We start from the raw sequence: 12,489 nt of genomic DNA, 5'->3' as shown, positions 1-12,489 counted from the left end.
GAAGAGGAGATCTGTGATGTCTTGTGATCACACAGCGAGCTCTTTAGTTATTTTGTTAAGAGAAAGCTTAAGTTTATGTTTGGTGATCCTGAACGCAGCATTATGAAAATAAATGGATGTGAAGCAACGTAAAAAACACTCTGGAATAAAATACAGGACAGTTAGAGACATAAAATGAAAAAAATATGACAAGAACTAGACAATACCCAACAAAACAATAAAAACTGTGAGGGCTGGAACTGTGTAGTGGAAAAGCGTCTTAACACTGGCAGGTATACAACTGATGAATGGGGCCCAATGACAATTAAAGTGGTCACTGTGTAATATATCTGATTGAATACAAGTCCGGCTTTAGTCTTCCGTTAGAAAAACTGCATCAATCCAGGAGTTCGGTCAACAATCTTTAATAATGTCCCACAAGAGTAAAAACAGCTGGTACATCGTACTTATCCAATATGAATAATCAGCCAATTATGACAACAACAGAATATATATAATAAGTTATAATGGTCTGAAAAAACAAAGAAATAATGACAATAATTGCACTGCTGCTGTAAACAGCCAACTTCAAAGTAATAATCCAAATGTCCACAAGAGGTCTCTCTACTGCCACCAAAGATCTACAGCACATTGAATACAGGCATCTGTCAGGATCCCTGTGTCTTCCTTTTGTTCCCTCTTTTTCCTCCCCTTTTGTGGGAGTATGTCTTTTGTTTAGTTTTCCTGGTCCCAATTGGAGGTTGGCCTGGAGCTGGGCGGAGTTGGAGTTCTCCTCAGCATCTGCACACCTGCCTTCTATCAGCAATCAAGCTTTTACCACCACTCACAGTATTTAAGGACCGGTCTTGCACTCCATTCCTCGCCAGATCGTCAGTTTACCCATGTGGTATTTTGCCTTGGCACAGAATATATAGAATTAGTTATAATGGTCTGAATAAACAAAGAAATAATGACAATAATTGCACTGCTGCTGTAAACAGTCAACTTCAAAGTAGTGCTCCAAATGACCACTAGAGGTCTCTCTATTGCAACCAAAGATAGACAGCACATTGAATACAGGCATCTGTAATAGTATGAAAACTATGACCAAATAAGTAAGGTTTACACTATTGGCTACTCAAATCAAATAATTTATGACTAATCTGTTCAACATTATATTAAAATAAAGAACATAATGAACTAATGATCAAGCTAATAACAGAGCATTACACCTACTACAAATAATATCAGCAACTTGTAATGATGCATAACTTAACACCTACAGTTGCATTTACGCCATAGACTGTATATAAGAAATGGACGTAACATCCGTGACGTCACCCATTGGTTTGTGAACTGCTGCTCAGAGGCCAATAGTATCGGATCTGAGCAGCGCCATCTTGAACATTTCAGGTGCATGCTGGGAAAAATAAAAACAGGGATTCTACTTATATGGGCATCAGGAGGAGCATAAGGCGCCCTCCTGAACCTGTGAACCAATCAACCTGTCAATCACCACGTAGCCACGCCCTAATGCATACCCTGCTTTATCGTCACATATAAAATCAGGGAGGCCAAAATGTCCCAAATGAACATCATACTGCATTGAAGAAGGCTTTAAACTAGCGATTGAGACCATAAACACATTTTTAAAACGTTTACTGAGGTTAGAAATCAAGTGAGAAGTTGGTGAATTCTCCATTGACTTGTATAGAGACGGAAGTCCTTTTGACACCAAAACGGTCGCCCCCTGGTGGCCTTTTGATAGAATGCAGTTTTAAGTTACTTCTGCGTTGGCGTCATTGCAGAGGACCGGAGCTCCCCGCCTGATTTACACACAACTTGGGAAGGTTTCTGACGAGCCGTTTAGCGTCCACTCACTCCGCCATTATTATGAACTCTGGCTGAGCTGAGTAGCAGTCTGTGGGTCTGTCTGATTAACACACCTAGGCTGCCCGACAGTGAGATTGAGCAGGGACATTTGCACAGTCACCTTGTTTGTTTGTTATTGCTTTGAGTCTCTATGTGATGTGTTCAGATCAGAGCTGAAGCCACTGACAGTCTGTTTTTACAGCTGAGCACAATTTATTCTTTATTCATTTTATACTGACTGAGTTGTATTTTAGTGTCAGTTGGGTTAATAGTTGACGTCGGTGGTAACAGCTCGTCTTTTTCCCAGTTTTGGGTTGAATGGAGAGAAAAAACCATATACATGTAAAAAACAAGGGATGAATAATATGAATGAATATTTTTATTGAAGTATAAAACAACCAAAGCTGCCCAGCAAACATGGACTTACAAGATAATATTTACATCACCTGCAGAGGCAAGAAAAACTAAAGGAAAGCAGCCCATACATGTTATTATATACATACATGTCAGACACTTGACATCACATAGAAACATACGTTGATGTTAATGATTGAACACAAACTGAGCTGATGTCAAACAGACTGGGATGTCTGGTGGACATTTTCAGGAAAAACTTCACTTTAAGATCCTGATAAAATGGAATAACTAACAGCCACTAACAGCTGCTAGATGCTGCTCCAAGAAAACTTTACTGAAGTGAATATCAGAGTCAACACAGTTTTTACACATCAATTCAGTCCAGAGGAAATCATTTCACTACTTCTAATAGAAACTATATTCTGACATTAAAGCACAGTCAGTGATCCAAATGAAACCAGAGTGAAACCTCGTCCACCATCAACATTTAAACACAGGAAGCTGCTGTCACTTCCTGTTTCTATTGTTCACTGCTGAACAGAGTGAACAGTGATTTCAGCAGCTGTCTTCACTCAGCAGTGTGACTGTTTGTCTCCACAGGAGGAGACTCTCACTCAGACAGAGGACACAGAGACACTGAGGAACCAGACCCAAACCCAAACCCAGGATACAGAGGTTCAGTGAATGTGGTGTTGAAGGTGTGGAGGTGGATCAGTGTGTCAGAGGAGACTCTGTAGAAGGACAGAATGCCAGCATGACAGTCCAAATACACTGCTACTCTCTTAGACACAGAGGAGGAGGGGATGGGTGTTTTAGTCTTATTGTGACGGACAGAGTAACCAACATCATAAGAGCAACTCAGACACCAGGACTTATCGTTCCATCCAAACAAACAGTCACCACTCTTTCCTTTCCTGCTGATTCCTCTGTAACTCACTGATATATAAACTCTTCCTCTCCACTCGACCTCCCAGTAACAGCGACCAGTCAGACCATTAATGCACAGCAGCTGAACCCAGTGGTCAAATCTGTCTGGGTGACAATGATCTGACTGCTTGTCCTCCACATATGTCACCTTCTTGTTGTTATCAGACAGTTTGAGGTATCTGTGTGCTGTGTCTGTGTCCAGTGTGAGTTCACAGAAATCTGATGAAGAGAAGAAGAAACAACAAAGCAGCAGTTTATCATCTGACACACCTGATGGATTTATTCTCTGTTTAACTTCTGATCTGTTGTTCATTTCTATAAAGTTTCATGATGACACATTTTGTCAGTAATGTTTTAATGAATAAATACCACAAAGACCAACTTTGTATTTCACTAGCAAGGACCACACCCACAACATGATGCGCTTGAAAGATTTATTAAGAAATTGATTGATGAGCATAGTTCTTCTGTTGTCGACTGCGTTTTGGAGAGGCTCGTAGGAAGTCTGGGCAGCGAGGACCCTCAAAAACCTCAACTAAAGACTGAGCAGATCTTACGAATGGTGCGACAATGATACGTGGAGAAAGTGCTGGTATAGCCGGGAATGATTAGGGGCTTGTCTGAAATTGGAGATTAACAGAAGCTCTAAGAGGCATTGATAATGAAATAGTCATAGTGACGAGATAGAAAGACAGGTAGGTTATGTTAAACTTGGTGTGAAATCAATGGATGGTTGATCTCATGAAGGTGGAGATATTTCGACAACGTTGCAAGCAAGAACTACTTGATCTCAGCTGGCCATTTCACGGAGAACGATCAACCACCATGGAAACCCCCAAAACTGGCTTGCATGGTTCCGGTTGCTGAAGTTGCAGGAGTGGCGCTTGGGGCCAATGACATCTCAGTGCCACTGCCCGGAAGAAATAAGCTGCAGGGATCAGTGGAGCTGCGTATATGGGTGATCCTGATACCTCGGTGAGGAGACAACGGGGGCGCTGGTATCCCAGTGCCGAATGTCCTGGCTGAAGCAGAGTGCTGGCAGCCCTCAGTGCCAGGAGCCTCGACTAGAGCAGGCTGCTGTGGCAACTGGAGCTAGATGTCCCCGATAAAGCTGCCTGCTGTCGAATGAAGCGAGGAGCCAAGTTTAGATTGCGGCCGATGTTTTTGGTCTAAGTGAAGTTCTGTGGTTGGAGCTTATAATGCAGATGATTTAGAAGCGATTAGTTGTATGTGTTAAGTTGTGTGAGTAATGTGCAACCTTGTGTTTCTACCATGGACAATATGGAAACGATTTCAGGTTAGTTGTAATTGTGATAAGTTGTGTTAGTAACGTGCAACGCGATGCATGTCAAATGATGGTGATATGATGATTGATCAAATGTACTAGCAACGTGCAACCCAGTGTTTGTTATGTGCATGTAAGTAGCTGCATGAGGAGCTTGCAGCTGGTGAATGGAAAAAGACATTGCCGAAGTGACTTTAAATTGATTATGAAACTTTTTTTTTTGTTCTATAAAGTAGTGGAGGTGAATAACGTATGATGCAGAACTGATGTCTCGCGCTGTTGGTTTAAATACTGAGAAGTCTGAGTAGAATGAGGAATTATTGCCATACAATACTACCTGGCCACCACCAGGGGGGGCTGTGGCCGTTGGGCTACGGGGCTCTGTGACGTCACGCCAATACGGGCAGTGATTGGCTTTGGCGAAGAACCGGAAACTAGGTGGCTATTGTTGAGTTGCTGAGTAAACAATGACGCTTTAGTTAAATGTAGCTGAAATCAGGGTCCATTTGTGGATGTAAAGGCAGCCGGACGGAGAGCCGTGAGTTCAGGGTGGTGGAGAGTTACCCGGACTGTGGAGGCAGCTGAGGAGGGAGAGTTGAAGCTACTGCTCCCGCGGCTATGCCTGTTGCTTCCCTGGAAGCAGGACAGGAAGCCTGAGATCTACTGGGAGTGTCACGTCAAGGCAGCGTGAGTTGAACAGCCCACGAGGCCGGTAAGTGCACCGCTGAGCACAGCGGCTCCGCCGGTACGCTTGGCTGAGGTCTGCTGCTGGTTGACGAGAGGAGAACCGGTTTCAAACAAATCTTCAGTCAAGTCGGACGGGTTGATCTGCAGTTCGTGATCCGTGGTGAGTCGTTGTTGGAATAGGAGAGCGGAAGGGGAGGAGAAATCAAGGTGGTATTTATAAGAATGGCCGGAGGTGGCGTGGTCCTGCTTCTGAAAATACACTTAATAAGCTCCTCTTAAAGAGAAACTGACTGTGTGCTGTTTAGTTGTCATGAATCAAATTAAATCCACACTTACGCTTCTTCAGATCTTCTTTTAACCTGTGCTCTCCACCATGGTCCACCCTGGAGGAAGAAACACAGTCAGAATGATTTTCTATCCAACATGAGTCCTAACTGCTGTTCAACATGAAGCAGTGTTCCTCAGTTTGTCAGAGTGACACAGAAACAGGCTGAAACTACTAGTTTTTTAAAGAGCTTTCACTCGCATCATATGATCTTCAAACTGTTATGTCCATACCTGAGAGTGTCCACCTGTCTGTCCATATGTAACCTTCTGTTTCCATGTATATGCTGTGACCAGCAGAGTCCATTAAAGCAGTATCTAGGATGTCTCTGATATTAAACTGAGCTACTATTCAAAATATCAGGTTTCAGAAAATATGAAATTATATTCTATTTTCCATTTTTCCATTTTGATAACATGAGAGCAGTGTGCTGTATTCTTCAGATTTGATTTGTGTGACATAATGTGTTTTAAATGTGTTGAGGTTTGAGCTGCAATAGGCTGCTGCTCCTGAGAACATATGAAGGTTTAGATGATGGATGCTGAGATATGTGAATGTGTCACATGATTTGAAGAACTGTGCTTAGTTTAAATGTTTTAAAGTCTCTCAAACCAGGATCCAACTGTTTGTGGGTTTTAACTCTGGGTTTGATATTTGTACTGAGATCTGCAAATGTGACACTAATTAATAAAAAAGAGTCAATAGTAAAGAATCAATGAAGTGATCACAACAAAGACATCACACCTCTTCTCAAGAGAAATGGAGCAAAACAGATAAAAAAAATGTATATTCTGACCTCTGATCATACATAAACCCGTCACTCATCATGGACACACAGCTGGGCCCAGGTCCAGGTCCAGCAGAGTCTGGTCTGTGCTGCTTCTTTGTCCTTCAACACAACACACACAGAGCTTTGAGTGTGAATAATGATGGTGGAGTGATGTGAGTGATCGACAGTTAGAGATCCTCATCCAGGGGCGGACTGACAATCTGGTTGTTCTGGAAAAGTCCATTTTGAGAATAAATTCTCAAAATGCCCCAGAATTTGGCTTCTGACAAGGTCCCAAACAATTGAACATTCCAAATAATAGCACCTCTTTCCCGATCGAGAAGCACGTTTTGATGTATATATTGTTTTGGGTTTTCTCAAAGCTGTGGGAGGAGTTACGCGCCGAAATTTGGCGGAAGAATTTAAAAAAATAAGTATGCCCCGAGGCACTCCTTCTACAGCTTTAATGCTGTAGAGGGAGTGTCTTGGAGCTTAGCACCCGTGGCACTAATTAGTTGCAGTAATAATGGTAAGCAAACAAACGTAAGGAGAAAGAAGGATGGGAAAAGTTAAAAGAAAAGAAAACCAAGTCTCTCAAGACTGATGCATCAAAATGTAAAAAGCTCACAAAGCTTTTTGGCTGCAGTTACTGCCAGCAGCAGCAGCAGCAGCGGTAATGTAGTCCTAGACGTTGGCCAAAGCCCTGAATCATCCAGCAAACGTGTTGAGGAGCAGATGGAAGTTGAATCGCAAGTGACCATATTTAATCTGGTTGTTATAGCGAGCTCACTTCTGCAGGTAGATAGAAGACCATGGTGCTGAATGAAACTACAAAACCTAAAGCCTCCACTTCTATCACTCTGACATGCTAGTGAGAGGGGAAAGAGGCCAAATAAGGCTCCACATTTAACCAAAGGTTTCAGGAGTGAAAATCTCTCTGTCTTCCATCTGAGTGCTGTTTGTTTGTGTTATTCGTGTGATGGATAAAATCAATAATAGCTGACAACAGAAAGTTCAGGCCCATTTTTTATTCCCTCTCCTCATCTCACCTCTGAGCTTTGGTCTGGCTGTCATGTTCCCCACACAGAGAGCTTTAAAAAAAAAAAAAAAAAACGACACAAACATTTTATACTTTCAGTCTCCACCCAACACAGCAGCCACAAGAGTTCAATCCATCACGTACACATTGATGTAAAGTCACATTTCACTGTCTGCAGACACGTTTCACCCCCACATACAGAGTCATGTGTCTCTGTTCAGCTTCCTGTTCTCACACTCAGTTCCTCCTTCTAACAACCACTTATTAAAATCATCATGTGTATTCTGAACTTTTCTGTTTCTTCTATGTTTTATATTATAAAACATACATAAGGTGAAGAGTGCACAACCAGTTAGTCTCATCTGCTCTGAGACTGGAGATTATGAAGCATCACTGCAGATAAAGAACAAATCTGTGGCTCAGAAAACAGGAAGAGCCCAATATGATCCATCCACTTTATTTTATTTTTAATGCAGACTTATTTTACTCTAAATGAGAAAGGATCATGTATTTACTATCAGAGTATCAGCCTGTTATTTCTATCATGTGTGTTGATCAGCAGCTGGAGGACATTATTATTCCTTTACTGTTTTATTTATTATTATATTTGTGTCTGATTATATTGTATTTTAATAACTGTACAGCACTTTGGTTCAACTGAGGTTGTTTTTAAATGTGCTTTATAAATAAAGTTTGACTTGACTTGACTTGACTTGACTTGACAAACAATCCGCTGTTCTGAACAGACACGTTTTAAGAGAACTGCAGTGATGGAAAACAAAGGGACAAAAAAATGTGAACACCTCAGTTTTTGGAGGCTGTGACTCCTGAACTGAGACACACTGGCTGGCTGAACTCTGAGCATCTCTAAACCACCTGACCTGTTGATGAAGTCACAAACAGCCTGCTGCTCTAGACTAGATGAGTTACACTGCTGAGAGACTAACTGTGTGGATCAGGACAGGAAGTCATTATCAAAGAATGGAGATTTCATATTTAAATTATATTCATAAAAACATTACAGAGCTTAAAATGAAAGCAGGTTGCAGACTACTCGTCATAAATCCTGTTAAACCTGCAGGCTGCTGTTCTCAATACTCACAAAGAGCATCTTCACAGTCTAATAAGAGCAGCAAAATACAAACAGCCTCAAACTAACTCCAGTCCCACCACTTTATTTCACTCACTGGTTCTACTGGGAGCTTTTCTCACCACTAGCTGATGTAGTTTTAATGTTATTCAGGAATAATCAGTATTATCTGACATCAAGGAGCATTTTAATGCACAGCTCAGACATTACAATGTTAGTGGAGCAGCTGAAAATAGTAAATGATCATTGATATAGTCTGAATAAATATGCTCAGCTGTATGATGAGAAGTTCATCAGACGCCTGTTTGTTGGTTTGGTTTCTACTTTTGTTTCTGCGTCATACAAATATTTAAAAAACACATTTAAAAGAGAAACTGAAGTTAAAATAACTTAAAGTAACGTTACCTGTCTGTCTCATCTCCTACTTCACTGAGTCCAGCTGTTAAAATGTACATATTGATAGATTTGAGAAACAGCTCACACAAACATTTCAAACTTTCAGTTTCACATGGAGGAACCTGCCAAGACTCTCTGTGAGGACATGAAACAATCTGACAGATTTCACTGGAAACTCATGTTCATCTGTCCACAAACTAATGTCACTGTTGTCTGTCTGATGGAAACAGAACCCCAAAGAACTGAACACACACTGAAGAAATGTCTTTCACAGTTTTCATATCAACAGTTCACACTATGTTATTAAAATAAGGCTGTAACTTTTTATACAACTAGGATACAAACATTTTTGCAGGATATGTTAAATGCTGACATGATTGTAAATCTCTCTTTGTTGTTGTGGGCAATGATTTGGTTGCAGTACTGCTCGTCCTGCTGGAGGTCTACTCTGGTGTCCCCAAAAGTTATAAAGATCACCGTAGTTAACAGATCCAGTATAAGGATGACTGGTCCGGTGAAAACAGCAACTGCAGCTGCTTAGTTTTTTACAGTCGGTCTTTGAAAAACCTTTCAACAGGTTTCCTCTTTTCTGTTCGTTCTAATCATACAGTCGGTCTTCTCTTTTAATTATAAATGGTCTCTTTGCAAAAGCACTGAAAAAGCCAAAGCGTCTCCCCTACAAGATTTAACAGAGTATATGTCATTTCCTGTATTCTGGGTTTACATCTTAAAACTGATCTGGAGGGAATCTTTAAAGCCACAGACCAAAGCACCAACAACCTGAACCTCCTTTGGTCCCTTTGGAGCCAGTTAAGACTCTTTTCTGTCCTGCAGTCTGGAAACAGCTCACACAAACATTTCATACTTTCAGTCTCCACCCAACACAGCAGCTACCACAAGTCACATGTTTCACTGTCTACAGACGCGTTTCACCCCCATATATGGAGTCATGACTTCCTGTTCACTTCCTCATTCCAACAGTCACTTCTGATGAGAAGTTTATTTGCTGCGTTTTGTAACTGCGTCACACATTTAAAAGAGAAACTGAAGTTAAAATAACTTTATAGAAGTAACATTTTCTTTATAATTGAATCAATCTGTCAAAAAAAATCGTGTTTCAAACATTTTAAAGTATAAAATTCAGATTATTGGTTTGAAGACTTTTTAAGAATACAGTTAAGAAATGATCATAAGTCATCAGTATAACTTCCATCTGTACTGTTATCAGATCATTTTAACAGCTGCTGACACAAACATGATGAAACTGTTGGTTACGTTACCTTTAGATGCTGAAAACCATCTGAATCAAGCTGATGAGTGAATCTGCAGCTTCAAGCAGGAAACCAAACAAAAGAGGAACCAACATGAGACTGACAGCGGGAGGGGTTTGTTTTTTAAACCTTTATTTAACCAGGAAGTCTATTTTTTGTGACCAAATGCTTATTGACAATTGAATGAGCAGATTACAAAATTACAAAATTGAGCAAATATCAAAAGAATAAAAACACTTGCTTATAAATCTTGAATCTCAGTAGTATGAATACATATCTCAAACTAAAATAAAAGTATCCAAAATAAAAACAAAGAAACCTTCCTGCCCAACATATAACACACAAAAACCATGTAACATATAACCAGCGGCGAGTACAGATAGACACTAGGTGGACCAAGCAAGTGCCCTTTTGAAAGTTCGTTTTTATCATCATTTATAAATGCTCGACGATTAAAAGCGTGTGATGATAATGCCCCAATATGCACCCCCCCTCCTCCGCACACACCTCTCTTCCTTTGTCAACGTGAACGTGCAGAGCGGACACAAACAGAGGCGCGTTGCAGCAGCAGTGTACAGCTGTAGCCCTCACACACCTCCTCCTCTGCCCCACCAGCCAGGTAACACATAAATGAATCGAGTCGAGTGTATTGTTAAGCCTCAGTTACTGTCTCCTAACTTCTCTAACAAGGACATTAATGCAACACAAGAAAAGCTTTTAGAAAAACAAACAGTTTGAGTTGATTTCATGTCAAATGTGTCAGAACATAATCACATCAGTCTGTACAGAACAGTCAGTGTTGTGTTGAAAGCTAATCAAACTGTTTATTGATCTGATTGGTTTGCTAGCTAGTGATACTGTTGCTAATGTAATTATAGCAGATTTTTACTGTTTTATGATCAATAAATGAACTGACTGCAAAGCATTTAAACAACATAGTTCACTGTTACTGAGCAACACTCAACACAACTAACTGTCTTATTTTATCATTTTAATTCACTAACATGTAAAAATCAATGTATTGTACTTTAACCCTTTAACTCCCAGTAACAGCTGTGTGCTGGTCTGTATATTCGGGGGAAGGTTTCTATTTGAAATGACTGTAAAGTCACGACAGTAATGACCAATCACATGAGTCTGATCTACTGATGCACACAGTTCATCTTCATATTCATGTATGTAGGTTTGATTATCAGCAGTAAGTAATAATCACTGAAGATCAGAAATCAATACAATTATGAGTTTGAATGAATAATAATTGGGCAGCACCCTGAGGCCAGGGACCAATAAGCAAACAGTGTAAACAGTCAGATGTCACCATCTGAGATATTAACATTAAAACATGAACAGTGAAGGTTTGAAGCACTGAAACCAAGATGGCGGACGTGACCACGAGATATGAACGGAGATGATGGTTAATGGCGTCTGTCGGCTGAACGCGTGACTCTAACAAGAGGTTAGTAAAAGAGGATGAAAGAGCCAAAGAAGAAAAGATGTGAGTGAGGAGAAAGTTAGTTTTACTTCCACAGAGACGTGATGTGTGAACGTCCTTATTAGAAGCTCACGCTCTGATTTTAATGAATAAAATACAAACTCAGTCTCACACATGATGGAGAGCGAACACTCATCAGTTTATCATGATAAACACAACTACAACACAGCAGCAACACTTTCAGTGTTTCTTCAGTTTAGTGAAGGGATCATTGCATGTGTAGAACATCGTCTCAATCAGAAATATAAAGAGCAGAAACTTCCCAGACTCACTGAACCATTTATAGAAACATCACATGACTTTATTTCACATGGAAACATTTTAAAACTTTGACATGTGAAATAAAGATGTTTTATTTCAGCTTTTCTTATTTCTTCTGTAGTTTAGTTCATTCCATCAATGCATCAACCAATGATCATAAGTCATCAGTATAACTTCCATCTGTACTGTTATCAGATCATTTTAACAGCTGCTGACACAAACATGATGAAACTGTTGGTTACGTTACCTTTAGATGCTGAAAATCATCTGAATCAAGCTGATGAGTGAAGGTGAAATGAATCAGCAGCTTCAAGCAGGAAACCAACCAGAAGAAGAACAAACATGGAACTGACAGCAGGAGCTTTTTAAGGTCTCAACTCTCTGTATTCATCTGTAACCTGAAGTCTTCTTTAAGGGAATCTGATCACAGAACAGCAGCTCTGAACTCTGGAACGAAAAACCCGGAACAAAAGTCAAACATTAACAGACATTATACATCTTTATCAGCTGGATCATAAAGTCTGATTGTTTGCCAAAGTTCGGTCTCAGTAATATGTGCAAAACAGGACAAATAAATAGCTCTTTGTGTCTTCATCATCATGATTCATTATTATAACCGAGAAGTTTTTTCTTTTTTTCAAAGGAGGTATTGTGTATCATTGGTGTAAAAATTCATTTTTACTTTACAGGAGGTTATTAAGGTCTCAACTCTCTGTATTCATCTTTAACCTGAAGTCTT

The 12,489-nt window shown here is 40.2% G+C and overlaps 2 protein-coding genes across 4 annotated transcripts in view; one reads left to right on the top strand and one right to left on the bottom strand.

The window, feature by feature from the left end:
- Positions 1-12,489, top strand: part of LOC133997984 (pleckstrin homology domain-containing family G member 3-like) — a 378,673-nt gene that overhangs the window by 266,416 nt on the left and 99,768 nt on the right. The window lies entirely within an intron of this gene.
- Positions 2,213-12,152, bottom strand: LOC133997266 (stonustoxin subunit beta-like). 3 transcript variants are annotated; one of them, XM_062436841.1, is made up of 4 exons: positions 11,998-12,152; positions 6,229-6,321; positions 5,444-5,490; positions 2,213-3,354 (listed from the first exon to the last, which is right to left on the bottom strand). In XM_062436841.1, the coding sequence occupies exons 2-4, from the start codon at positions 6,258-6,260 to the stop codon at positions 2,819-2,821; spliced, it is 615 nt and encodes a 204-aa protein (XP_062292825.1). In that variant the 5' UTR covers positions 6,261-6,321; positions 11,998-12,152; the 3' UTR covers positions 2,213-2,818. The 3 variants fall into 3 exon arrangements, with proteins under 3 accessions (XP_062292825.1, XP_062292823.1, XP_062292824.1); XM_062436839.1 differs by lacking the exon at positions 11,998-12,152 and adding an exon at positions 10,007-10,109; XM_062436840.1 differs by lacking the exon at positions 11,998-12,152 and adding an exon at positions 6,830-7,417.

Source organism: Scomber scombrus, chromosome 17, assembly GCF_963691925.1.
Source record: "Scomber scombrus chromosome 17, fScoSco1.1, whole genome shotgun sequence".
NCBI lineage: Eukaryota > Metazoa > Chordata > Actinopteri > Scombriformes > Scombridae > Scomber > Scomber scombrus.
The sequence above is the reverse complement of the archived record's forward strand: the minus strand, read 5'-3'. Positions and strand labels throughout refer to the sequence as shown.

Bases quoted from the DNA above. Each gene is read 5' to 3' on its own strand.
- LOC133997266 (XM_062436841.1), bottom strand. From the start codon at position 6,260: ATGATGAGTGACGGGTTTATGTATGATCAGAG. The intron at 5,491-6,228 runs GTCAGAATATAC...TTCTTCCTCCAG, and splicing joins GGGTTTATGTATGATCAGAG to GGTGGACCATGGTGGAGAGC. The intron at 3,355-5,443 runs GTAAGTGTGGAT...TCTCTTCATCAG, and splicing joins AAAAGAAGATCTGAAGAAGC to ATTTCTGTGAACTCACACTG.